The 27,837-nt window shown below is 34.3% G+C and overlaps 3 protein-coding genes across 4 annotated transcripts; 2 read left to right on the top strand and 1 right to left on the bottom strand.

The window, feature by feature from the left end:
* Positions 1 to 487: 487 nt before the first annotated feature.
* LOC140039197 (neuropeptides capa receptor-like) lies at positions 488 to 1,597 on the top strand. Its single transcript, XM_072084792.1, has one exon. The coding sequence runs from the start codon at positions 488 to 490 to the stop codon at positions 1,595 to 1,597; it is 1,110 nt and encodes a 369-aa protein (XP_071940893.1).
* Positions 1,598 to 9,729: 8,132 nt separating this feature from the next.
* LOC140040126 (Golgi reassembly-stacking protein 2-like) lies at positions 9,730 to 16,724 on the top strand. Its single transcript, XM_072085812.1, has 8 exons — positions 9,730 to 9,962; positions 10,318 to 10,398; positions 11,025 to 11,240; positions 11,503 to 11,589; positions 11,923 to 12,053; positions 12,727 to 12,889; positions 13,192 to 13,429; positions 14,500 to 16,724. Exons 1-8 carry the CDS (start codon positions 9,900 to 9,902, stop codon positions 14,778 to 14,780), a joined length of 1,260 nt encoding a protein of 419 aa, XP_071941913.1. The 5' UTR covers positions 9,730 to 9,899; the 3' UTR covers positions 14,781 to 16,724.
* Positions 16,725 to 16,738: 14 nt separating this feature from the next.
* Positions 16,739 to 27,653, bottom strand: LOC140040127 (pre-mRNA-splicing factor CWC25 homolog). Of its 2 annotated transcripts, none has more exons than XM_072085813.1 (10): positions 27,503 to 27,653; positions 26,887 to 27,143; positions 26,364 to 26,487; positions 19,203 to 19,309; positions 18,585 to 18,654; positions 18,340 to 18,462; positions 17,740 to 17,972; positions 17,474 to 17,573; positions 17,143 to 17,204; positions 16,739 to 16,977 (listed from the first exon to the last, which is right to left on the bottom strand). In XM_072085813.1, exons 2-10 carry the CDS (start codon positions 27,120 to 27,122, stop codon positions 16,872 to 16,874), a joined length of 1,161 nt encoding a protein of 386 aa, XP_071941914.1. In that variant the 5' UTR covers positions 27,123 to 27,143; positions 27,503 to 27,653; the 3' UTR covers positions 16,739 to 16,871. The 2 variants fall into 2 exon arrangements, with proteins under 2 accessions (XP_071941914.1, XP_071941915.1); XM_072085814.1 differs by having other exon boundaries at positions 27,507 to 27,637.
* Positions 27,654 to 27,837: the final 184 nt, after the last annotated feature.

Below are 27,837 nucleotides of genomic sequence, written 5' to 3'. Positions count from 1 at the left end.
ATTTCAATTCCAACCACATGATAAATTTAATGGCAGTTTATTTAAACACGTTTCGATGTTTTGACTTATCGGTGAAAAGTCAAAAATTGAGAAATAATTTATACGTATCTGATTGGTCCTCCACTGACTTGTTGATGAATCGAGACTAATCGATCAAATACGGTAATTAGAACGAAGATCGCCATCTTTCGATAGAGTGCGCCAGTCTTCTGTGAATTTGCTTTATATAGTGATTTAAACTACCGGTACCAAACAGAATAACATATTATGCATTGAAATGAAAACAACTAAGACAAACTTGCGGACGTTATTTTACGTATAGAACTTGAGCGTCGTATAATCGAAGAACGCCATTATTAGAAAAATGGTCTGATTTTTACTAAAACGGTATCTAAACTTTCTTCAAAGAAAAATGTAAAGTAAACTGTGCATGTGTGTGTTGTCATCCTAGAAACTCTAATTTGCGCGTTATCACATACATTTCAAAATGGAAAACATGACCATTCCGTTAAAAGAATTTGATTGGGATACAGAAATGGAACCGTACCTGAGAGGTAGTTTGGAGTTCATTGTAATGTATGTTATTCTCCCCATCTTTGCGTTTATCGGTATTACTGGCAATGTATCTATTATTCTTGTTCTCATTATCAATAAGAATATGTACAACTCATTGAATTTCTACTTGCTGAATCTAGCGATGTCAGATTGCTTATTCTTGCTTGTTGCTCCGGTGTCTTTTTGGATAATGCATCTAGACAGTCCATTTAAACCTAACTTTGACCAATCAATGTATCCTCCGGAATATTGTAAATTCAACGCATACATTATAAACTCAACTTATCAACTATCTTCTACATTTACCATGGCGATTTCCGCTGAACGTTTTTGGGCGATTGTAAAACCCCTTGAATATCGCAGGTATTTGTCCAAAAAACGCACATTGAAAATCTGCGGTGTTATTTGGATTGTAATCTTGTTAAACCAATCTCGAAATCTGTTTGTCTTCGGAAAAGAAAGGCTTGATTTTCCATGGCCTGATATGACGCATGGTGTTCCTAACTCTACAGCTATATGCGCCTATTGCGCTGGATTTGAACCTAGAGTCTGTGAAGCAATGGATATTCTTGCTTTAGTAGATGTTATATTGTCACTGTTTGTAATTCTGTTAATGATCATAATGTACGGAATGGTGTTTGTATCAATACGTGGAACCTTCAACAAGTCTGTGAACGATTCGTCGTCGATATATGTAAGCAACCGTGTAAGCTACGAAATGAAAGCGTTACGAACTGTCATCATCACCGTTTCCGTTTACATTATCTTTACTGCGCCGTTAAACACACTTTATATTTTTGATAAATACGTTTTCGTCAACGACGATAGTATTGTGTTTTTCCTAAATGTGTTTCAGCTTCTTGCGTTTGTTAATTCAGCAATTAATCCAATCATCTACAACCTGTCAAACGAATCATATAGACATGCACTTTTCAATTCATGTGGTGTTACCACCACGGTGGTAAACAACTCCAGATCTTGTACAAACAAAATGAATTCGTCATTATCTCTTTCAACGGTAGTAGTAAGTACCATAAGTTGACATGTTTGGAAAAATGTACATTCTGTATTGTTTTAAATATTTCCTGCGTTGCGTATGCGTCCTTGCGTTGCGTCCTATAGAGGAACCATAGCAATCTAACAGCAGGGTTCCAGAGATCAAAAGTTTATCTGTGGCTGCGACACGATCAGTTCCACGCCTCTTAACATGCACCGCGCGCCGCAGAGAACATGTAATACTGTGTAGTATTTGTCGCAGCCACATCAATAGACTGTTTCTATCTTGGCAAGGCGAACTCAGTGTACTGTTAGATTGCATTGCGATGGAACCAAGCCTTAAGCAGAGAAAATCATACTATAATGCATGGTTATCGAATCGAACTAATCTGTTTTTACGTACGGTGAAATTATTTCTTTTGGTTTCTACTCAGAAATATACAGAAACTATAGGTAAGGCAATTAAAAAATATTTGGCATATGTTTGTTTCAGAAATTATCTTATTGACATGGTATTCATGTAGTCGGCATAAAACCGCGATGAAGTGAAATAATGTTAAATATAAATTAAGATTTATTAGTTTGTAATAGATAACGATCATTAAAAATATTATATTTATTTTGTTAGAACTTATAAATTCTCTAAATATAACAATTAATTAAAAACATATATGTATTTACTGCAGGCTTAAAGTTAAAAAAAATCAACTCTATATTATCAACAACAATGACTCGTTTAAACATAAACTTTATTAAACTATTAAATATATATATACTGTATACTGTATATTTATATTGTTAAAGCATTGTTGTGAAATTGTATTTGTTTTGTACACGGACCAGAGAAGTTAATCTGGGCCTCTGTATTTAAATAAAAGTTGAATTGAATGGTGCGCGTTTGAGCTGTGAATGTGTTGGAGTTGACTATTCTCATGATATCTATGTTTCTATTCTAAATTTTAAAATTACGTTATTATTCACAAATAATTGTGCCAGTTTGAAATGAAAAAAAAAAAAAGTTGTGAAAAAAATGTAATAATTCTGTATGCACAACACACCGTATACATGAAAATTGTAAAAAGCTAGAGCCAGTGGAGCAGTCCAAAAGAGAAAAACTACTTTGTCTTCCATACTACCGGTTATCCACAAGGGTGGAGTTTGTGTTCATTACGTTCACCGTCATATGAAACTAACCAAGGGGCTTTCACAAATGAATTATTGATAAACAGCAAAAAATGTCTTTTACATTCTAGTAATATACAAGCACCGTCATGTATAGTTAACTGTGTCTATTGCATCAAACGTTAGTTCATGTATGGTCTTTCATGTATGCATGTGTTAATACCCGTCCAATCCAGTTGAAACCAATATCCTCTTCTGCAATGTAAAGAAAGCTCTGTCTACACTATCAAACTAGTTTGACAAAAATGCCCAAATATGGTACGCGAAAATTACTCGGTCAATCATCGTTCTCGAGGATATATTACGATTTACGATCCTCGCAGCGGTAGTCATGTGATGTAGTTTCAAGCAATCACGTTCGCGTATTTACTGCATAGGCTATGTAATATACCCAAATATGGTAGTGATATGACATCAACACGTCCATTATGGACACATTTTTTGTCACATAAAATTTGATAGTGTATAGGCAATTAGCTTTATTGTCAAATATAGTGGCGGTGGTTGGAGCAGCAAATACCGCATTTAGATCTAAAACACGAGTCGATTTTATTATTACCTTCTATAGTTTTCTTACAAAACTTACTCATACTGATTAGATTGCAAGTGTCTAATATAAATCTTAACCACCTTAACAAAAGGTTGACTAGAAATTGTTGATGACAATTTATACACTTCTGAATTAACTCGATAATGACAATATTGTATTCCACATTTTGTAACATCGATTTATTTTCTGGACAGTTTAACAAAGAAGAGACCCAAAGGCAGTCGTTAGTCCCGGAAGGATTTGCACACAAACACGATTAATAAAGTTAGATCACCTAACTGTCTAGTTGATAAAGTACATTCTATACGGGTAGAATACTGTCTCTTTGATAAAGTATGTTGTACCACCGTAGTTCGGTTTAATAAATACAGTCCATTACATTTAATAAATATCGTAGTTGCTGTGAATAATTAAGCCTCAGTGCAGTTGTTACGATTTTGCGAAATAATATAATCCGTGTCGGTATTTTAAGAAGTTTCGTGTTCTTCATGATTGAAAATGTTTATCTGGTTTGAAGATACGTTATTTTAAAATTCTATTTGACAAACCAAAATTAGTTACTGAGCTGAATCAAAGATAGTGTAGTATGAAGATGTTACACTTCCTATTCGTTCAATGCAAATAAAAGCGAGACAACATGGAGCTAAATTTAAAGGGCGCCTCGCACGTCGAGTAGGGATACGGAGGGTTATTGTATAGGAAATAGGCTATATAACAGAAGAATAATATGACTGTAAAATTAAGATTTAATACGAATTTAACATATAAAATGTACTGTTATCTTTATAGAAAGTGCAAATGAAATCATATTTTTATGTTTTGGAATACAAATTTGTGTTTCAATTACCTGGAATTGTTTAGGTACCTGGAATATCTACCATATTTTATTTCTTTTATTTTAGGCCTAATGTTTTTATTTGGACATCAACTTAACTTTTTAAAAATTATTATTTACATTTAATTGTTAACATTGGACAGAGATAAAGAATGTAATACCTAGCTTTAGAAACACTTTTTTATCAGAGTGAATAAATAAATTAGGGGCCTATTAGTGGTAATAATAATAGGCCTACAATGTGTATGCCTATATAATAATCGATTACGTATGGATTATTTCTAAATGGGTAATAAAAGAGAATAGGTAGTATGGCATGTGTAATCAATCAATCAATCTCTATTGTAATCAATAATATTATACAAATAGTCGTCTATAAGAGGAAACATATACAATGAATACGGTACCAGTAGGCCGCAACATTCAATAGGAATTTAGGACTATACGGGTATGTTTTTTTTACTTTAAAAAAAAACAATTATTGTTAATTATCTATTAATTTAAATAATTTAATAATAACTAATAATTATTATATTAATATGCTTGTAACACTCCAAACTTTCGTGCATTCATCGTAATTTGCCATGATTATGTAATGCCTAACATTATCGATAATATATTAATTATAAGCCGATGAGTTCATTAATAATATTGGTAAGGTATATCAAAGAAAAAAATTTCCGTGGGGAGGCCTACTTTACCCCCTTTTATTATACTACCCTTACAAAAAATGTTCTATAGAATCTATATAGGCCTATAGAAGTTTTAGAATTCTATATTATTAATCTATAGAAACAGATAATTTCTACCTACCCCTAGAGTTTTTAGAAATTGCTGTATAGAAAATATTGAAATTGCAGAAGAATTGCTATCATTTATTCATAAATCATTTATTGTTTGCCAACAACAATACTGTATACTGTAAAATTTGCATTATGACTTCAGACTTGACTGGGGTTTACCAAGATGAGTAAGAGTTTTTATGGGTACGGGTTGGTTTGGGTACGGGTTGGTTTGGGTACGAGATGACCAGCATCCATTCATGATTGCGTCTACAGGCGCGCGTGAGCCTCCTCCTGATCCTAGCTCAGTGTTTACAGTCATGTCATTCCAAAACTCACTCCAAATAAATGTATTAACAATTAAAAAGATCCAAAAACAGTATGAAAACATCATATTAATTTTTAACTTTGTATAATAAAGAAAAAAAAAAGAAGTTTGATGTTTTTTGTGGCTTATTTTTACAATTTATTGCCAAAAACACCATTTTCGTTGGGATTTGCCATTGCGCTCGTCATCTTTCAGATTCGTCTATCCCTACTCGTCGTGAGAGGCGCCCTATCTCGAGCGGTTCTCTAATTTTTGAGCGAAGTGTAACATCTTCCTACTACACTATCTTTGGCTGAATGAAGGTTTTAGTGCTCGTAAAATAAGCACTAAAACTGTCATTCAAGTCAGTAACTAATTTTGGTTTGTCAAAATAGAATTTTAAAATATTTCTTGTTCTTCAATGATAATCAATGATAATCTGTATTTTAATTTATGGCTAATTTACACAGACGAGTGGTAACGGTAGAAATCGCGTGATTGTCCCACATATCTGTATCTATATCCTGAACTTTTCTGCGTTAGACTCTGTATTGGCTTATTACCGTTTACCGCTACCTTTACCGCTCGTCTGTGTAAATTGGATTTCATTTTCATCGTTTTACATCACACATTTAAATTGACCATGGAGTGTTTTATCCGCTCTTCAAAGCGTTTTATCCATTAAACTTCTTAGATCGCATTTGTTGAAGTTTAATATACTTAAACCAGTTATCCTAATTAATTAGGTTGTTAATGTGTAAAATCCATTTACTTGTCGATAATATTAACACGCTTTCTAGCATTCATTCAATTTGATATTAAAAAAAATTAAATACATGTTTCCTTTATGTAAATACATTAACCGCAACCCTCATACATTAGTTTTAGTATAAAATTATAGTCGAGTATAATTGCATGTTATTCTAAAACAGTACATCATAGTTCTATGTTTGGCCCGAGAACTGGCAACCGGCAGGCATGACTACAACATCGGAAAAAATAATACAGAGTACAAAATTCTCGATAGCTCAAGAACAAATTAATCTCTACATTAATCAACAACGTATCAACTTACTGAAGTCATTTTAAAAAGCATATTTCAAATATTAAACATAACTAATTTTGAACAGAAGATCTTTGCAGCTATTTAACAACATAATACATTTTTATGTTTGTTGTTTTATGAAGGCGAAGATGGCAGTCATGGAAAAGAACGAAACAGAATCTGTAGAATGGGAAGAAGAGATGAACTATATTTATATAGCGATATTGATCTATATAAATATAATATATATATTTGTACCACTGGTTGTACTTACTGGCATAGTTGGCAATATAACGACTGTGCACGTATGGTGTGGCAAGTACCTTCGTAATTCCTTGAATATCTACTTAGCGAACCTTGCTATATCCGACGCGCTATTTTTGATGATAGCTCCAACTCTGTTGCTTACTGTTGTTGAAAGTCCATTTCACCATAGTTTTGATCTGACAATTCAATGTTTTCGATTGGGTTCTGCAAATTCCATTCATTTGCAACCTACGCTACGTATATCAGTTATCGTCAACTTTCACAACCGTAACTTCTGTAGAACGGTATTTGGCCATCACAAAACCCGGAATAAAATATCGCATATATGTCCACAAAGCGTACAATAAAGATATGTTGTGTCATATGGTTGGTAATTAATTTTTAGCCTATCAGGCGCGTGTTCTGTGGTCCGGTACTAAAGAGGAGCTTGATTTTCCCTGGCCAAATATGACAAACGGAATTGTTAATATTACGATTGTGTAAATTGTTTGTATGACGATTGTGTCTGTGATCTGTTGGACATTTTGGATATTGTTGATAATTGTTTGTTGACTTTGATTGTAATATTGATGATGATCTGGATGCATGGAGCCATATTTTGGAAATTACGGGAACCAGTTGAAAAATCTAAGAGACTAAATAATACGGCAAGTAATCGGATGAATTACCATGTCCAAATCTTAGCACTGCAACTTCAAGTGAGGTACCGGATATGTCTACTTTATCACCAAAGTTAATGGATACACGTAGTAGCGCAGTAAACAGGCCTACTGTTTCTGAATCAATCGATCATACATTAAGTACAGGAACTCCTACATTAGGTACGCCTACTGGTCCAGCAAGTACTGTTTCTACGTCAAATAATCCTGCACTTAATAGCGACACTATAGTAGCGATCCTACATTAAGTACCGGTACTACTAAATACTGGTCCTGTTTCTGTATCAACAATCCTGCACTAAATACTAATTATTATCGATCCTACAAAAAAACATTATTTTGTAAATCTTGGTTGAATCCACAAGAATTAAGACAGAGGGAATATTATCTAGATTTAAGCACACAAATGAAATAACTCAACTGTTGGAACGCATTTCTAATATTTTTCATTAATTGACGCTATTCCAAGAAGCTGGAAAGTGGTTGAGAAACCCAATTGTTTTATATACACAACAATAATGTAGGTACTATAGAACAAAATGTAAAGTTTGGCCTACAAAATAATATAAAAGTCAAATAATTTAATTCCGCATTTACTGACAAAATGTACAATATAAATGGGAAAAAACAAATTTTACAATAGCTTAATTAATTGGAATCAATGTTGGAAAAACAAAGTTGTGTATATTTTACATATAAAAAAGGTGCCCTTTTAAAATTCCAAATTGTACATAAATTTTACCAACAAGTGTAGGCTATTAATTATGGAAATATTATATATATGGAAAATACATTCCGGCAGTTAAAGTTGCAGAAAACATATAGTATTTATAAGATGGCATCCATCCTCTGTTGTCAGAATTTTTAAATGTAACCATGTTTGTTATTTATTACTTTGTATTATCATTTATTTAAGTGGTGAATAAAGGTGGCTTTGCCACATGAAAATAAACAAAAAATGGAAAATGTCCGATAGTTATTAATGTGAAATTTGTAATGATGTTGAAAATGAGCAAAAATGTTTACATTGGCAATTTGGCACGGTACAAAATGTATGTTTATAACATTGATATTTAGAAAACAAATGATTAAAAAAACAATGTCAATAATATGATTAAACAAATTAGGTAGTAGGTATAAAATGTATACAAACAATGTTAGGCCTAATGGTTATAAAATGAATGTAGGCCTACTATAGCTTATAAAACAATGTTTAACAATAGAAAATATGTTCGTTCACGGGTATGGAAAAAGAGAGAAGAAAAACAAGGCCATATACATGGCTGCAGTCGCGTGCTCAAGTTAGTGTTTACCGACCGACCGCCCGACCGACATAGTGAACCGTAGAGTCGCGTTGCACGCGAGCGACTAAAAATGTCAGTTCAATTTGTATAGCTAGCATTTATTACGTGCAATGTATTGTATCTCATAGTCATAGTATCTTTATTTGTCCAGAAATTGGCATATCATAATCGGCCTATATAAAAATAACAAGCACGAATGTGCAATACTCGGGGTACAGCGAAAGAAGCTGTATACAGACGTATACAGTTAGAAAGTAAAGAAAATAGGTTTCGCCAGGGCTCGAACCGGGACCTTCTGCGTGTTAAGCAGACTTGACAACCACTACACTACGAAACCTCTTACATTAAAAATGTGGGTTACAGAAAGTTTTTTAATCCATTTAAATTACAAATAAATGGTAATAAGCACAAAGCAAAATAAACATGTGTAAAAGTGATAATTACCGATTACACAAAATAAGTATTTTAAAAAATAATAAAAATAAGATATACTCTGTATAATTATCATATTGCGTATACAGTACTTTTCACCATAAAGTTAAAAAAAATTTTCGTCCGGGCTCGAACCAGGTACCTTCTGCGTGTTAAGCAAACGTGATAACCACTACGCCAAGAATCCGCATATAACCATATAACTACATAACGCTGTAGTGTGTGTCACACATTGTGGCTTCTTAATTAAACAAATTAATTAACAAAAAATTAAAAATCCGGCTCTATAGCTTTGAGGACATGTCCCTGTTGTATGTTCATGCCAAATCCCAGCTCAATACTATAACGAATAAGGGAGGAGTAGTACTTTAAAAATCGCACTTTTTACTCAATAGTGTCCAGATGGAGGAAGAGAAGGAGAAAATGAGTAAGTACTAGACTCGGGTACCCCGAGTAAAAAAATACACAGACAAATTGCACCAACACAGATAAGCACTATGTACTACAACAACACAAAAAACAACAATATTCTAAAATAAAAGATGAAGAAGTAAAACTAAAAGTAGGAGAACTTACATAATATTTAATAAGACAAAAAGTATGCCTACTAGCAGCAAGTGTTTTTACTGCATCAAACGATCCTGCAAAAAGGATTATATTATATATTCAAAAGTTGCAAAAGAAGAGTTTGCATTCATCTTTCTCCCACTTTTTGTGATCATCCATGCATATCGAAATAGAATCTAACCGGCACATATCCCATAATTCCTTGCCCTGTGCCACGTTCAATCACAAAGTTTTAATAACGGCGAAGAAGCAGCGGCAGGTGCGATTTTGGCTGAGTGAGTTGTGAGTCGGTTCGTACTTCTTTACATATACCGCTGTTGGTTGTGTGGACGCTAGCGAGTCGTTTGCTGGTTAGCTGCAAATGATAATTTAACATTTATTGTTTGTTTACCCGATGAACTAATTGAACTTAAGTATTATGGGTGGAACAGCTAGTGCAGAAGTACCTGGTGGTGGAACCGAAGGATATCATGTTTTACGGGTAGGCCTTTTATTATAAATAAAACAAATAATCCACAAGCCCCGATTCGATTGGCCTAGCCTAGCCTAACTAGGCTAGGCCTAGCCTACAGAGTAGGCCTAGCTAGGCTATTCTATTGACATTGTATTGATTTGTATTTTTAATTTAAATAAATAAGCCCAGTCCTGGTGCTGGTCCAGCCTGGTGGAAAGGATAATAATAAGGCATTCCAACAATTAGTACTGGCCTGCTCTGCTGAGACACTAGAGTGACTGACTGAGTCTAACCTCCCTGGCTGGCCTGGCCTGGCCTATAATAATACTAGGCCTAATAGGCCTACTTCTACATATAAATTACAAGTTAAGTTTTTTTTTAGGTTCAGGAAAACTCCCCAGGACATAAAGCTGGTCTGGAGGCTTTTTTCGATTTCATCATTGCCATCGGAAACTCAAGACTTGTGAGTTTTAATTACTTTTGTATAATTAATAGATAATCGTTATTGGAGTAATTTATTTTGATGAATTATGTATACCTACATACTGCACCATACAAACCCTGTATTTGATCTACAACAAAAACCATTGTTGATAATGCAGAATACACTGACCCTAATGCACTTGTCAATTATATGACCCACTATACGACCCCCGGGAGAGGTGTGTCATTTGTCCGATGTGCGTCATACCTTTGAATACCATGACGCACCGGTGCGTCAAAAATGTGACTTACCTTTAGGTGACCATGACGCACCCATTTTGACGCACTGTGACCATGTTGTTTATGATATGATGGGTGGTAAAGTGACGGACATTGACACACCTTGTTCATTGATGTGACGTACCATCTAGGTTTTTTGACGCACCCCTGCGACAGTAATTATTTGTAAATGACGCACCCATGACGCACCTCTCCCGGGGGTCGTATAGTGGGTCATACAATTGACAAGTGCATAACCCACCTGTGTAGTAAATAAAACGGATACCTTTATTACATACCGGAATAATTCTGGCATACTACAGTAAATCCTAGTACTTCTCATCTAATTTTTCAATTTTTATTAAATCTGTTTTGATCTTTTAACAGGATAAAGATGATGATACCTTGAAAAAAATCCTAAAAGACCATGAAGAGCGCCCTCTGAAGATGCTTGTTTATAGCAGCAAGTCGTTGAAAGTGCGGGAAGTAACACTGACCCCTAGCACCCGCTGGGGTGCAAGATGGGGCGGACAGGGTCTCCTTGGTGTCAGCATTCGATTCTGTTCTTTTGAAGGTGCCAATGAAAATGTTTGGCACGTACTTGTAAGTTAGACAGACACGAGTCTCCGAACAAGAGTACTTAAATACACTGTATCTAGAATAGATTTATTTGGAGAGGGTTAAGCGATTGAAAAGGGAAAAGCGCTTGTGATTAATTAAATTGGCTGCCAGCCAATAATGATTAGTCTGCTATAGAACGACAACCTATTCTTGTATATTTGTAATACAGGTTACATGATGTATCACATGTGAGGCCTCTATCAGGCCAGTTAGATGCTAGCCCTAATCTTGTTTTTCTTTGCAGGATGTGCAGCCAAATTCGCCAGCATCATTGGCAGGCTTTAGATCCAATACAGATTACATAATAGGTGCAGATTCAATTTTGCATGAGGTGAGTAACCCTTAATGATGGGGCTTACCCCTGAATCAAATTGAATGTACTGTAGTATCAAAACATAAGAGTAGGACCACTCCTTTGGGACACCCCTATTCAGGAAACACTTTCCTGTGAAACGAACCAATGGCAACATGTGTTTTAACGCTGCTGTATGACCAACCTATTGAGAACACCCCAAAATGATATACTTCAATGTTTTGACATGTGTATATTGATAATTATTTTCTGTCAAGTGATATAATTAAAAATTTGGATATGTTATTAGTCATTTGATGATTATATTTAATTTAATATTAACTGAAATATATTTTTGTTATTAATTTTTAGTCGGAGGATTTGTTTTCTTTAATTGAAAGCCATGAAGGGCGCCCTCTAAAGCTGTATTTGTACAATTCCGAAACGGATGGCTGCAGAGAAGTTACGATCACACCAAATGCAAATTGGCAAGGAGAAGGAAGGTAATGCAATAAAATGTATTTTTTTTATATATATACTGTATCTCCATCATAAACTTTTAGCAAAATATTGAACTTTATATACTGTAACACATCTGGAGTAGATTCTTGTCATTTGATTGATGGTTTTTTTAATGCATTTTTGTTATATGCAAGTGTGATTTTGTTATGCACATTCATTCTAGTTTTATTTCAATGCAAAACATTTTATGGTTGAATATACAGTTCAACAAACTCAACAGACAACGCATTTTCAATGTGTTGTCAACACTTAAACAATGCGTTCATTCAAAATATGCAATTTGCGGTTCAGCATTTTGGTATGTGTAACACATGGCAGGCTAGGTTGTTGACTGATCATGCTCGACAATCGACCTATGCGCCATCTATAATTGTGGTACAGTACTCTGCGTCCAAAATTGACTTGCATACAACTGTAGATATTTAGATACAGTATTCATGTTTAGATAGTCCTTCATTATTATTGCATGTAAATTATTATGCATTAAATATATGTTACTTTAATGTTTTTTAATTGCAATGATGCATTTCACAGAACCACAGCTTGTAGATGTGTGTTCAGATTTTCATCATTATCATCATCAAGTAATTTGTATGCATGAATTTTAGCTATGACATGTTTTTTTCATTAATTATGGTTATGCATTTATATTAGTCTGGGCTGTGGTATAGGTTATGGCTACCTACATAGAATACCAACACGTCGCTTTCCTGAAGGCCAGTCTCTTGACTTCTCCGAGCACCTTCATCAGTCTCCTGCTCAGACGCAAGTCCCGCACAACACCCCTACGGCTTCACCACCCGATGGCTTCTCAGAGGTAAGTTCATCACAGGTCATCTTACGTTATTTTCAGAGTGGTGAATATTTACTGGGCATCGCATTATAATGTAGTATATAGCGCCTTCCTATACTACGTTTTGGTGATTTAGGATAATATTGAATATAATATTACATAAATACATTTTTAAGATCCGATTTAAATAGTTAGTTTAAATAGTTTTAGGTTTCACAACAGTAGGAACTTTATAAATATATAAATAAATTATTATTATTATTATAGTGTCATAAATGTTGTATTAATAATTTAATATTTTATTCAATGAAATTTTACATTTACAGGTATCACTTGCATCCACTCCAAATATAAGTGGTGTAGAAAAAGACATGTCTACCTTGAATATTACCCCAGGCACTCCTGCAAATGCCCCCGTCACCAGTGTAGGCACCCAGATGTCTACACCCGCCATTAACCCAGCACTACCAACAGGACAACCAACTGTACCGGTTACACCCTCTCAGGCTGCATACAGTGGGAGTGTTGTGTACACGCCTACTACGACGCCTCAACAGATGCCTGGTGAGTAAAATGTTCACATAGTGCAGTACACTTTCAGATGAGTGGCTTATTTTGTATTATCACCTATTTATTAGCTTCCATAAACCCCCTTTCACATGATCCACATATTTTCCAAATAGCAAACATGTGACAAGTTTTAACCAGGTTTGTGTAGTGTGAAAACGATTTTGTCAAAAGGGAGAAATCATGTAAGGAATTTAAAAACTTTGATATGCATTTATAAGTATAAAATAAGCTTTTTTCCCCAAACTTTATTTTCAGTGAGAAGTATTTTTTCTTCTTATGGTTAGAACCAATCACAATAGAGTACTGTACAATACAGAATATAGCGCATCATAGTGTACCTACCTAACTATACCTAACAGTTCCTAATAAAACTGTGTAAAAACAATAAAATATCCAGAAGAAAAAATGAATACCACTTGTAAAATTTTAAATTTCAAGTTTTTAACTAAAAGAAAAATAATGCTTTAAAAGGAAAGGATGTTTTACACCATCCTCATTATTCATTCCACCAGATAATATTGCTATTATTATTAACACAAATTAAGGTTAAAAGTTTGAATTAACAATATGCCAATTATCACAAAGGGCATATATTTCTTATGCTGAAGCCTCTACCAACACATTGTTGTGGAAGAATGCTAGCACAGCACTTAAAGGACCATTATTTAGAAGTAGAACTCTCAAGAAATGTAAAAACAAATTTGATTGCTTGTTTGTGGTATGTTGTACTGTACGTCATTAGACAAATACAACCGTTCATTGTATCTGAAAACCAATGTGGTACCTTTTAGCTAATATAATTGAGCTATTGTTAATTTGAACTTTAACCCATGATTATTTTTGTATCTGAATTGTAATACAGTATCTTTAACTAAGCGACTCTATAATTGAGTCGAAACGTCGTTCACTTTTAAGCGTTTTTCTTTTAGTTATTTATAGTAAACATACTCTAATTAGTTATTAATTGTGAAAAGGGTACAGTATAAGATCAAAGATTTTGCTTGGTTATATAATAATGCTTTAACTATAACCTGGAATAATAATATTATTTTATTGTTCTTTAGTTTCAGGTGTACTGCCTCCAGTTAGCTTATCAAACATACCAGGCTTACCGAACGTAAACGTATCACTCCCTCCTATATCGCTTTCATCACTTCCCCCACCCCAAGTAGGCTCAACAGCACCGGCTCCCATCAGTTTCCCTTCGTCTATCACAGTACCACAACTACCAGCTGGCATAACAATACCTCCCCCACCAGTTTCGCTGCCAACAGCTATCGCTGGTGGAGGCACGATGGCTGCCCCTGCAGCTCTACCATTAATAGCTCAAACTGAGAGCTCCTAGAATTTTAAAACTTTTTTTCGACATTTTTGAGACAAATACTAGCAAAGAATTTCAATATTATAAAAACTTGAATATTTTGATAATCATGTGATTGATTACGTTAAATAAATGCATTTGTCTTCAATCTACTTCTATGGTTGCAGTATTATCCCAAATCAACTTAATCTTAGTATATCTCCCCCCGCCCCTTCCGTTTGAATATGACATTACAAAATGGCATACAATAAATGTGGTATAAAACAAAAATATTTCAGATTGAATCTACAGTAATAGTTGGCGGTATTATAGCTACATGGTTGAATAAAGTGTAAAGCCTGTTTTCCCACTACTAGCTAAATTTATTCGTGCGAATCGAATGAAACAATTTGTGCCACCCTTATTATTTTCCAATATTGGTTGCGCAATTTTCCTCTTTCCAAAACAATAGAAACTGTTTGCTAAAGTAAACATTGTCGCAGAAAGTGATTTGGACGTTGGAAATATGAATACAAATGCTTATATACTGACTCCTTTGATTTGCGAATAAATTCATCTGGTAGAAAACAGGCTTGAGAGATAAATTTGTGAATATGAATTCATATTACATGACACTATTATTCTTACTCTAAAGTAATCTAATGGGTGATGGGTACAGGAGAAAAATGTGTCAAATATAGGAATATGGAGCGTTATTTCATTAAAATGAATTTTGTTAAGGTACCATAGTATACGCTCATGATTATATCATGTTTGTAGCTTCTCATATATCTGACAACTGATAATAAACTTCAATGCATTTAAAATGTTGTTCAATTGAAACTTTAGGCAGCAAAATGTTGTAGTTTAGTGGGAAAAATTACTATATATAGACATTTTTACTATTTCTGTTCACATTCATTGTTCGTTTATATTTTTTATATAACCCAAATTGGTGATGTATTTGTTTTTCAATAATTTCCTCATTTCTTATCATAATCTAGACAATTTATTTAATTAGATTAAATTTCCAATAATTATTTGGATTGAAATGATCTTTATCTTATTGAAAGATGAATATGTATTTATTAATTAGTTTAAATTTTTATGTTTTATGTAGTGATTAACACAATATGTGAGTGAAATTATTTAAAATTGTTTGACAATGGTGTAAAAAGTTACTGGTAATTGAATTACTGCGATCAAACAATGTTTGTTGCTACCCAATATGTGGACAGCATCTACAAATGTGCTGTTATAGATATGGCGGTTAAATCAATGTACAGAATAATATTTGACAAAAAAGAATTAGATTACTTTGTATACCATAAGCAGAAAATGAAAGATAATAATAAAATGTTTCCTTTAATCTAAAATCTAATCTAAACACAACAGATCTTTTACAATTCTTCTGCATGGAAGATAGATGTTCTACACAAATTTTATTATTTTCTCTGCGAAATGTTTTACATGAACAAATTCACCTAGTGAAAAGTTGGCTTATAATATAGTGTTGTGTTGTTGATCGTCATATATGCTAATCAACGTTTTTTCAGGAGTGTCCAACTTAAAATCTATTCTAGGGTACAGACAGTTGATATAAATGCTCCTCACGATGATCAGTTGTAAGATGTCTAAATTGGAGAAAAACAATCGTCTTATAGTTACTGACATGTATGCACCTTGTAACCTATTGTGTACTTAGTCTAGGTTCTAGACAGAGTTTTAAATTACTATTAGTAAAAAGATGAATATGTTGGCACATGTGGCGTTTCATACATATAATCTCGGTTTCTTGCAGCTGTACTCCTGAAATATGATCTCCATTTCTCTGTGTATATTTCTCTTGCATTGAGACAGCACAGATTTGCTTATGTAGAAATTAGGTACATGCTTGGCAGACAAATTACTTTTATAAAATACATCAACAAACTCAATTTTACATGAATATTTTATTAAAATTTCAGATACAAAATAAGAAATTATTAACTTATAGCTTAATAATTTAATTTAATAATTTTCATGATAGCTATAATTGTTCGGTTTTGCAACATCTTGTAAACCTCAATGAACTATACACTGTAAATCTCATTCTTGTCTCGCAAATTTTGCTCCAATTTCAGACATTCTTGTATGCTAACGTTTAGCAAAGTTCTTGTCGAGTGCAACACTTGTCCGTTGTATGTTGTAAATGTTTCTCTTGATTCGATCTTCAACACTACTCGCTGATAACTTCATTGGTCTGCAAAAAATATCATAAATGATCGATTTAAAAAACATTATATTTGCAAAACTAAAAGCCATAACAAATACGTTTTCAAATCGACATCATTTTCTGAATTTTAACCTAAAACGATGTTCCTTAAAATTCAGAAATTTTATATAATATATAATTGTGTTAACTCACTCAATAAACCCTGCTTTACTTGACTTATTTCTTTCTGCCTCTCTTTCACTCCTATCTTCATCCTAAAATAAATATTATTACTATAAAACAATCACTACATTTATAAAATACCCCGTCTTTGAGACACCCCTATTAAACAAATAAAGGAAAATATATCTTGCACTACAGGCAACCCATATACAGAGAACACTACTATTAAGGGCACATTTCATAGGCTGATCCGACGTTTTCTCACCCTGCACTGAATTTTAGGATAAACATTAGAAAATTAATATAAAACTGCTTTATTTATAATGGTCCTTTTATATATATATAAAATAAATTGACTCACTCTGTATTGTTGAACTCTATTCTTTCTGTCTACATCTCTAGATTTTGCATTATCCATCATTTCTGCTCTTCTTCTTTCTAACTCTTTTGCATCCATTTTTCTAAATTAATAAAATAACATTGTTCATATTTCATTTCATATATTTTGTTCATTCTAAAACCAACCAACAACGTGAGCGTCCAGGGGCTGAAGGGCTTTTATGGTGCACGGGCCAAAAGGGCATATAAACGTTGGTATATTTATGAGATTAAGACATTCAAACTTACTTTGATGATCCAGATGACCTATTTCTTGGTGACCTACTCCTCGACCTTTGCCTGTCACGTGACTTCACAGGTGATCGTGACCTATGTCGTCTTATTGGTGAGCGATGTCGGTGACTGTCCCTATCTCTATAATGACTACCTGGTCTTCTGTCAGGGCTGTTTCTTCTGTGCCTATCTTCATGTCTAGAATTCCTTGCATCATCATGTATTCTTTTACTCTGATTAGAAGTAACCTGATAAATAAAGCGGTAAAAAAGTTACTGGATAGCCTTAAGCCTGTTTTCCACTAGGCAACATGTCTGTAGTGACTAGATAGCCTTAAGCTAGGCGAACTTAGCATTATTATATAGCAACATTTTTATCTTCCAAATCTCTTTTTGTGACAAATTTTAGTTGGCTTGTTAGTTCCAACAGTTACAACCAAACAGAGCTTAGAAAAGGAGTTGTCGCATTCATGAGAACTACACACGGAATATAAATCGCAGCTATCAGAATTTAATATACAATATCAAATATTTAAGAAATTTCGTTAATCTGAATAGGCTTTTAACCCCCTGTACCTAAACAATTTTTATGTCTGAGTGTGCTGGTCAAACTCACCAAACCATATCCTTGTGGTTTACGACCTTTGACCTGATCACTGCTGCTGTCGGATGACTCATCAGATGAACTAGCATGTTTTTTCTTCTTTTTCTTCTTCTTACTTTGTTTAGACTGTTTCAACTTTTGATAAAAAAAAACATACTAAAACTATATACACACAAGTTTTTTTGCATAAATGATGATAATAATGACAACAATGATGATGATAATGACAACAACATTAAATGACAAACATAACTTACAAGTTCCTGTAATTGTTTCATTCGTACAGGATTATTTAATAAATCTTTCTTCTTGTTCAATTCCTGTTGTCTAAAAAAAAAATCAAATTAATTTGGTTGTATAAAAATAATACAGTACAGCAGATTTTTTTTCCCGCTACTAATACCGCGAAGATTTGGATGCACACTGCAGTGCTGGAGGATTTTATCTTAACGAAATGCAAATAATACAGACACCTTGCAATACTGCACGAAATATCTGGCTTTCTGGAACGTCTGGCACGGTCGAGGCTGAAAATGACTCTACAAACTGGAAAATCTCAAAACCAGATTTTTCTTGAGGTCAAAAAGGTCCTAAATTTGTTACAGGTCAATAAAAACCCATCGGAATAAAGTATGTGAATTTCTAGAAAACCAGAAATTATTCTCATTGAGTAATGGTTTTAAAGTTTTGATCATATTTAAACAAACACAGTAAAACACCTCTATTAAATGGATACTTTCCCATGAAACAAATGAATGGAAATATATTTTAACACTACAACCAACCCTTATTCAGGGAACACCCTCTTTACACTTTTTTGGGTCCCAAAGGTGTCCCCTAAATAGAGGTTCTACTATATATAAATGTGAACTGACTTGATCATAAAGAGTGGATCTTCACGGAGCTTGTTTGCCATGTCAACAGCCTGAGTGGTTTCCGACTCATCAAATTTTGCACCTACAGAACTGGCAATATCCTGGCTCTGAAATAAACAAACATCTAAAGCTGTTAAACACTATTAAGGCCAATTTACACAGACGAGCGGTAACGGTAAGCGGTAAAGTTGAGCGGAAAACGCAAAAATAGAATCTATGTTATTTCTTATGACCATTTACACAGAACGCGGAGCGGACGAGCGGAAATACTGTATGCTCAGTGTCATATTAAATGTTGTGATTCTCTGTGTTTAGAGAAGGATGCTTTAGACCAGGTCCGCCTTATTATTAGCCAATCAAAATCGTATAATTTTCAGAGGGAAAATGTTATCCTCCTCTGAAGCCTAAAATTTGCATATCCAGTATAAAAGTAGAATGTAATAGATATTGGAAAAGAAGAGAGAATAAGATCAGAGTAGATAAACGGAAAGATGATAAAGAAAATATTAAGACTTGACTGGTAGTGGTAGAAAGATGTATTAATCGAATTACAAGGAATAAAAGTTATAGTTGAGTTAAATATACTTTTTGTATGAGTTATCATTCAGTGACAGTGTACGTCGCGTGGAGTTATATATATACGCCTGAGAAAGCTCGGTACCAACTAAGATAAATTCACTACATGGTGGCAGCGGTGAACATTTTTGTTTAAAATACATGATTTAAGTATCAAGAAGAAGAAGAAGAAGAAGTGACAGTGCCTACTCTACGGGCCTGTTAAATCAGTAACCAAAAAGTTAAATGGTTACGAAGATCTGGATTCCTGACAGTTTTTATACCGTGCGTTGTTTGGATATTACAACGAAGAAGAAGTACTGTTGAGCTCAAGACTGCTGGATATTCATCGGAGATATATTCACCGAGATCTGAAAGAAGAAGACTGAAGTAACAGAAGGAAGCCCAGAAAATTTTGAGAAGATTTGCAAAGCTGACTTTGTAAACTTTTTTTATTTCGAAAGTAAATTTTTGTACGGAGCGAACTTGGAACGTTGTTTGTGACTTTGAAGTAAATTAATGTCTTAGATTGTATTGCATTTAAAAATTTATGTGGATTTCATATTTTTACATATCTGAATGGAATCAAGGTAATACAAATACTTTTATAACATATTTTGTATACATAAGTTTACATATTTCATTAGTAAATTGTTATTAGCATGACAACTTTAAGATCGGGTAAAAATATAGATAAGACTATGTCAGAAAAAAATACTAGGGAAGATATGGTTGACCAAGAAGTTATGGTTGACCAAGTCAATGAAATATACGATAAAATGGCTAGGGATATTGATTTGCCCGAAATACCCGGCGGTATGCCTAAAGATATGATGCTCGAATATTTTCGAATGAAGTTCGAGGCCGAAAACAAAAAGTTAGAATACCAACAAGATATAGAGCTAAGAAAAATTGAATCACAAGAAAGAGTGAAAATGATGGAATTAGAAAATAGGTCTAGCTACAGTAATGCTAGGAATATAGTAGATGAAATGAAGGTAAAGGTTCCTACTTTGAAGGAATCCGATGATATTGATATATATTTTAGAACATTTGAACACTTGGCAGAAGCCACAGGTTGGGATAAGAATACGTGGTCCGCTAGGTTAGCACCTGAACTGTCTGGTAAAGCTAGGACAGCATATGCATCCTTAACCGTAAAAGAATGTGTAGATTATGATACCTTAAAGAAGGCAATCTTAGAAAAGTATGATGTGTCCGCAGAGACCCACAGATTTAAATTTAGAAATTCAAACAGAGTTAAAGATATGTCCATCAGGGAATGGCTGAATGAGCTCTCCCATTATTTAAAATGTTGGATGAAATGTGCTAATGTAAAAGAAGATGATGCTGCAGGCATTATTGAAATGATTATAATGGAACAGGCACTTGATAAAATGCCTGAAAATCTGAGGCTTTATCTTAGAGATAAACAAGTAAATAAGAGCAATGATATGGCTATGATAGCCGATGATTATATAGCTAATAGAGGTGGCCGTGGCTATTGGAATGCCGTAAATTCTGAAAATAAGCCTACGTATTATAAGGGCCAAGAAAATAGTAAACCTAAAAATAGTACGACTCAGAATAACCCTGGAGCTAGACAGCAAGGATACAATAGGTATCGCGGAAGGGGAGGCAAATTTCATAACTATGGTAGAAATTTCCAACAGAGAGAACCTTCAAATGAATGGATTAATGGCCTATGCTTTAATTGTAAGGAGAAGGGACATAAAATAGGGGATTGTCCTAAGATGGTAGCAAAAGGAAAGACTAGTGACACTAAGAAGGGCCCGAATGTGAAAGATGGCTTAAGATGTGAAGAAATAAAATCAGATAGACCCCAAGTAGTTATAGATAGTGTAGAAAATAAAATGGAGAAATGTACAATACCAGGAAAATTAGAAGGACAGGATATAACTATGCTTAGAGACTCGGGATGTACCCAGTCAGCTGTTAAGGAAAGTCTAGTGCCTAACAAATGTTACTTGCCAGGAAAATGGGTTACGTTAAGAGGTATAGGAGGCGATATTACCGTCCCCTTAGCTGAGGTAGCTATAGAAAGTAAGATAGTGACAGGAAAAGTGATTGTAGCCGTAATCGAAGGATTACAGAGGGACATGTTATTGGGTCATGATTTGGACCAGAATTGTGGGGAAACAATGGCTAAAGAAATGTTCGTCCTAACTAGGGAGCAAGCCAGAATAGAAAATGATGTTAGAATACAACACGAAATGATATTGTTAGGGAAAGATAGTAACTTTAAGCCGATAGAAGAGCCGCCTAAAGAAACTAATGTACAGTTGTTGAAAACAGTAGTAAATGACAACAAAGTAAATAAAACTAAGTGTTTAGATGATATGAATGGAACAGAAATGAATAATTTGTTTGACGAAAATGAGGATAAAGCTAAAGATAAAACAGTCAAACATAAAACTTATGAACAACAGCACAAGCTGAACCTAACTAAACAAGAACTGATCAAATTGCAAACTAAGGATGACTCACTCAAAGGAGTGTTTGACAGGGTAGTCCCTATAGAAGAAATAGGTCAGCATAGGGTATGTTTCTTTATGAGACAAGGTATATTGATGAGAAATTGGAGTAGTATTAAAGATAAGAATAACCAAGTGGAACAGATTGTATTACCCACTCAGTGTAGACAGGGTGTATTACACTTAGGTCATAATGTGCCATTTGCAGGTCACATGGGTGTTGAGAAAACTAAAAGTAGGGTCCTGAACCAATTCTATTGGCCAGGTATATTTAAAGATGTGGTAGTCTATTGTAAAGTCTGTAAGGAATGCCAAAAGGTAGATAAGGGTAAAAGTAAAAGGAAACATACTTTGATACCATTACCGATTATAAGTACACCATTTAAACGTATAGCGATAGACATTGTTGGACCCTTATCTAGAACAAGCCGTAATAACAAATATATGCTTACTATAATTGACTATGCTACGAGATATCCGGATGCTATCCCGTTACCCAATGTTAGAGCTGAAACAGTAGCCAGGGCTCTAATAGAAGTCTTTACTAGAGTAGGATTACCCGAAGAGATTGTACATGATCAAGGAACTAATTTCATGTCTTCAATTATGCAATCTATATGTAGTATGTTGGGGATTAATCAATTAAAGACTACAGTGTACCACCCCCAAAGCAATGGGCTTGTTGAAAGATTTCACGGTACATTGAAAAATATGATAAGGACACTTACAGTTAAGCAAAGAAAAAATTGGGATAACTACATACCCCCCTTTCTGTTTGCATACAGAGAAGTTCCTAGTAAAGCGACGGGCCATTCACCTTTTAAATTGCTTTATGGTAGAGAGGTGAGGGGACCCTTGAGTTTACTCAAAAGTAATTGGGTAGAAGATGAAGAAACATCTACTGATGTTATCAAATACATGTTAGACATAAGAGAAAAAATGGAGGTATTAATGAAAGATGCTAATGTAAACAAACTTGAACAACAAGAAATTATGTCCCACAATTATAACAAGAATGCTATTGATAGAGAATTTGTAGAAGGGGACAAAGTGTTGATATTCCTTCCAGTAGGAAATAGTAAGTTAGACAGTAAATGGCAAGGCCCCTTCACTGTTACAAAAAAGGTCAATGATGTAAATTATGAAATATACATAGGAGGTAGAAGAAAAGAAAAACAAATTCTACATGTTAATATGTTAAAGAGATGGTATGATAAAGTAGAAATAAGTAAAGATGGTTATTATGTAGTAACAAATGTTCAGTCGATAGAAGAAGTAGACTTAAATGAAACAGTCCATGACAATGAGTTAGATAGTGAAATAGACATAGGATTGTCTTATCATCAATCACAAACATGGGAGAGATGTTAACGTTAGTAGTAATTTAAATGATACACAAACTAAACAATTAACAGAATTGTTAAAGTACCAACAGAATGTATTCTCGGATGTACCAGGTAGAACTCACTTGGTGACACATGAAATTAAGACTAATGGTGAAATGCCTATAAGGCATAGGGCATATAGAACGCCCCAAGCATTAAAGGGTAAATTGAAAGAGGAATTAGATAGTATGTTGGCTATGGGTATAATAGAACCTACAGTTAGTGCCTATGCTGCACCTATTATTGCCCTGAAGAAAGGCCAGAATCAAATTAGAATGGTGACAGATTTTAGATCACTAAATAAGACTACACAATTTGACCCTTATGTTATGCCTCGCATAGACGAAATGTTGGATGAGGTATCATCCGCAATATACATAACTACGTTAGATCTAACTAAAGGATTTTACCAGGTGCCTCTGGATCCTAAGACCAAAGACAAATCAGCATTTATTACACAATTTGGACAGTATTGTTACAATGTACTTCCATTTGGTATGCAAAATAGCTCTAGTACTTTCCAAAGATTAATGGATAAGGTATTACAAGGTACTGAGGGATATGCTAAGGCATATATAGATGACATATGTATTTATAGTCAAACTTGGAAAGATCATATTTTTCATTTAAATGATGTATTAGAAAGATTAAGTAGTGCTGGATTGACAGCAAAGCCTTTGAAATGTAAAATTGCCTATGCACAGGTAGAATTTCTGGGGCATAAGATTGGTAATGGAGAAATTAGACCCATGATTGATAAGGTTGAGGCTGTGGAAAAGTTCCCCAGACCTTTGTCTAAGAAACAAGTCCGATCATTTCTCGGATTAACTGGCTATTACAGAAAATTTGTACAGAACTATGCCGATATTGCTAAGCCATTGATTGATTTAACTTTAAAGAGTAAAAGTAATACCGTTAAGTGGAATGAACAATGTGAAAATGCCTTTGTAACTTTAAAGAAACGGCTTACTGATGATAATGTATTAAAAGCCCCAAATTTTGATAAGATGTTTATATTGCAAACCGATGCCTCAAATTATGGCATAGGTGCAGTGCTGAGCCAAATAGATGGTGAGGGTAATGATTATCCCATTGTGTATTTAAGTAGAAAGTTATCTGTACATGAGCAGAGATATTCTGTGCCAGAAAAAGAGTGCCTCTCTATTGTTTGGGCTATCAATAAACTTAAGTATTATCTGTATGGTTGTGAATTTCAAGTTCATACTGACCACCAGGCATTGAGATGGATGGACTCAATGAAGGGTGCCAATGTTAGACTTATGAGATGGGCTCTGTTTTTACAAGGATATAAATTTAAAGTTATTTACAAGAAAGGATCATTAAATGGAAATGCAGATGGATTAAGCCGTGCATAATAATATTATAGAGGTCATGTCATATTAAATGTTGTGATTCTCTGTGTTTAGAGAAGGATGCTTTAGACCAGGTCCGTCTTATTATTAGCCAATCAAAATCGTATAATTTTCGGAGGGAAAATGTTATCCTCCTCTGAAGCCTAAAATTTGCATATCCAGTATAAAAGTAGAATGTAATAGATATTGGAAAAGAAGAGAGAATAAGATCAGAGTAGATAAACGGAAAGATGATAAAGAAAATATTAAGGCTTGACTGGTAGTGGTAGAAAGATGTATTAATCGAATTACAAGGAATAAAAGTTATAGTTGAGTTAAATATACTTTTTGTATGAGTTATCATTCAGTGACAGAGTACGTCGCGTGGAGTTATATACAGTATGTGATGTTGAGTTGTATTTAGGCTATAGCGCCATCTATAGACGAATGTCAAATAAATAGGTTGTTGGCCTAGCGATGTAAAACGTGTACATGTGCGTATTTATTGTTGTACTAAAACATCATTATAAAGCCTTCCAGCGTCCAGTGAGAGACGTCCACAATATATATACGCCTGAGAAAGCTCGGTACCAACTAAGATAAATTCACTACACTCAGGATCGAAACAGATTCGATTTTGAGAAAATACTGCGCGGTAATTATGGATTCTGGCCAACCAACGACATGATTGAAATGACGTCATCTATCAACAACTTTTTTTTGCGTCCGTCGAGTGAAAGACGACAATAAATACGAGTGCCGTAGTAGGCCTAGCTTAGTTTGCAACTTCTTTTTATTCAGAAATACAAACACCTACGACGTGACTAATGTTTGTATAAGGATAGTGAAAAGAAAATACACATTTTATTACGTTATTAGGCAATAATTTCCTCTAAAACTTAGGCCTGTGTGTGCTAGGCCTACTGACAGTCAGTCACATCCAGGCCAGCAGTGACTGTAACATGCATTAGCCTCGAGGCCTACACGCACCTACAGTACTTTCCACCACTCCGTTCGCGAACTCCGCGCGCTGTGTAAATGGGAAAAGCCACGCTGTTTTTCGCTTACAATTACCTCTTACCGTTACCGCTCGTCTGTGTAAATTGGCCTTTAAACTTTATGTGACAAAAAAATGTGGTGTGCCCATATATGGACATGATTATGTCATATCACTACCATTGGACACATCACTACCATATTTAGGCACATCACACATTTTTTGTCAAACTATTTTTTTAAATATTTCAAATGCATCCAACAGCGAGTAACTCGCCAATTATAGGATGGATAAACTATTAAATAATTTGAAAATTAGGGAGTGGAATTGAAAGAGTCGTGAGGTACAACCCTTGCACTCCTTATTTGCATTAATACCTTTTCAGATGCTTCTCCTCTTTGTTTTTTGACAATGGCTTGGTCAACTTTCTTGCCTAAAAGATAATCCTCAGCATCTACTAGATCATCTGCACCCTTATACATCCACTGGAGTTTCCCATCTCTGAATATAACAACAATATCACCGGTATAAGTATATTATTGTTATACTGTAAATGCAATAACATTCTTTTAAGTATTTAAAGTACTAATAAAACTAAAAACATGAATTCTTAATCAAATTTAAATAGGAGATGAAATATAGATGAAAGTATAGCCCTTTCTATCAGAACATGTTAAGGTGCGTTTATGTCGACAGAGAACTTATCTCAACCTTAACATCATAAAATGCATGATGAAGAGATGGAGATTCTTTACATTAAATCAATTATATTTACAGTACAACATCTATAAAACGGGACACTTTCAGGAGCCAAACAAAGTGTCCTCTTAATAGGGCTGTTAAGGGTTGATTGTAGTGTTAGGATGGGGTATGTAATGTAACATGTATTAAATTGTTTACTTTTTATCTATATCTTGCTTTTTAGTATGATCTTCCGATCGAGTTGTTCTCTCAATTTGTTTTTCTTCCCAAATTTCATCTTCTGATGAATTCCTTGATTTCTTCTTTGTTTTCTTTCTTTCTTGTTCTTTTCCATCAATCTTTTTAAGTTCCTGTCGAAGCTTGTCTTTACCAAGAAGCTTCTTCAGTTTTTTAAGCTTCTTTAAATCATCGTCATCTTTCTTGCTTTTACCCATTGTTTTCTATTCTAAAAAAGGCTACATAAAATATTTAGAAATGATATAAAAAAATTATTCTTGTTGCTAAGTTCATAGATTGTGCCCTGGGATGCGGTACCACATACTAACGAATTCCCATACTAACCTAGGCTCCCAGGTCGAGCTGAGAACGCGACCGAACCAAAAGACTTTATATATAGGCCTAGGCATACCGTGGGCCATGGCGCCCCGCCTCCTCTACAAAAAATAGCCAAGCTAGCTAGGCCTAGGGCTAGGCCTAAAATAGAGGCTTAAAAACACGGCACTTTTCAACTTTCTTAGTAATATTGCATGCTCCTAATTCATATAGGCCTAGCCTAGGCCTAGACCAGGTCCATGCAATTTTATCTTATTCTTACCCACTCTTTGTTTATTTATTGATACTTCAGTATTTATAACGACTGGATGAACTGAAGAAACACACAATAATCCTCCAGTCCTCTAGTAGCCCGACGAGAGAGACACGACGCGCGATCGATCTACCACCACGCGATCGATCTATAAATCGATACGGATGAAGCGATAGATTGGTAAACTTTGACCTGGGCCGGGTAATGTTTTGATTTTTTTTTCCTGTAGATATGATGATCACTCGATCGGCGGTGCTAAATTCTGTTAAGTTCCTGTAATTTTTGGACCAGTCTTAAGATAGTAATTTGATTAAATGTAACGATAGTATTATGTAAGCAAATCA

Source organism: Antedon mediterranea, chromosome 2 (genome assembly GCF_964355755.1).
Source record: "Antedon mediterranea chromosome 2, ecAntMedi1.1, whole genome shotgun sequence".
NCBI classification, from domain to species: domain Eukaryota; kingdom Metazoa; phylum Echinodermata; class Crinoidea; order Comatulida; family Antedonidae; genus Antedon; species Antedon mediterranea.
This window is presented reverse-complemented; position numbering and strand designations above follow the sequence as displayed.

What these genes read in the sequence shown, in the direction of transcription:
- LOC140039197 (XM_072084792.1), top strand. Translation starts at nt 488, where the DNA reads ATGGAAAACATGACCATTCCGTTAAAAGAATTTGATTGGGATACAGAA.
- LOC140040126 (XM_072085812.1), top strand. Translation starts at nt 9,900, where the DNA reads ATGGGTGGAACAGCTAGTGCAGAAGTACCTGGTGGTGGAACCGAAGGA. An exon ending in AAAATGTTTGGCACGTACTT is followed by an intron (nt 11,241 to 11,502) that starts GTAAGTTAGACA and finishes TTTTCTTTGCAG; the next exon opens with GATGTGCAGCCAAATTCGCC. An exon ending in GACGCCTCAACAGATGCCTG is followed by an intron (nt 13,430 to 14,499) that starts GTGAGTAAAATG and finishes ATTGTTCTTTAG; the next exon opens with TTTCAGGTGTACTGCCTCCA.
- LOC140040127 (XM_072085813.1), bottom strand. Translation starts at nt 27,122, where the DNA reads ATGGGTAAAAGCAAGAAAGATGACGATGATTTAAAGAAGCTTAAAAAA. An exon ending in AAGCAAGATATAGATAAAAA is followed by an intron (nt 26,488 to 26,886) that starts GTAAACAATTTA and finishes TGTTATATTCAG; the next exon opens with AGATGGGAAACTCCAGTGGA. An exon ending in AGGTCATCTGGATCATCAAA is followed by an intron (nt 17,574 to 17,739) that starts GTAAGTTTGAAT and finishes TTATTAATTTAG; the next exon opens with AAAAATGGATGCAAAAGAGT.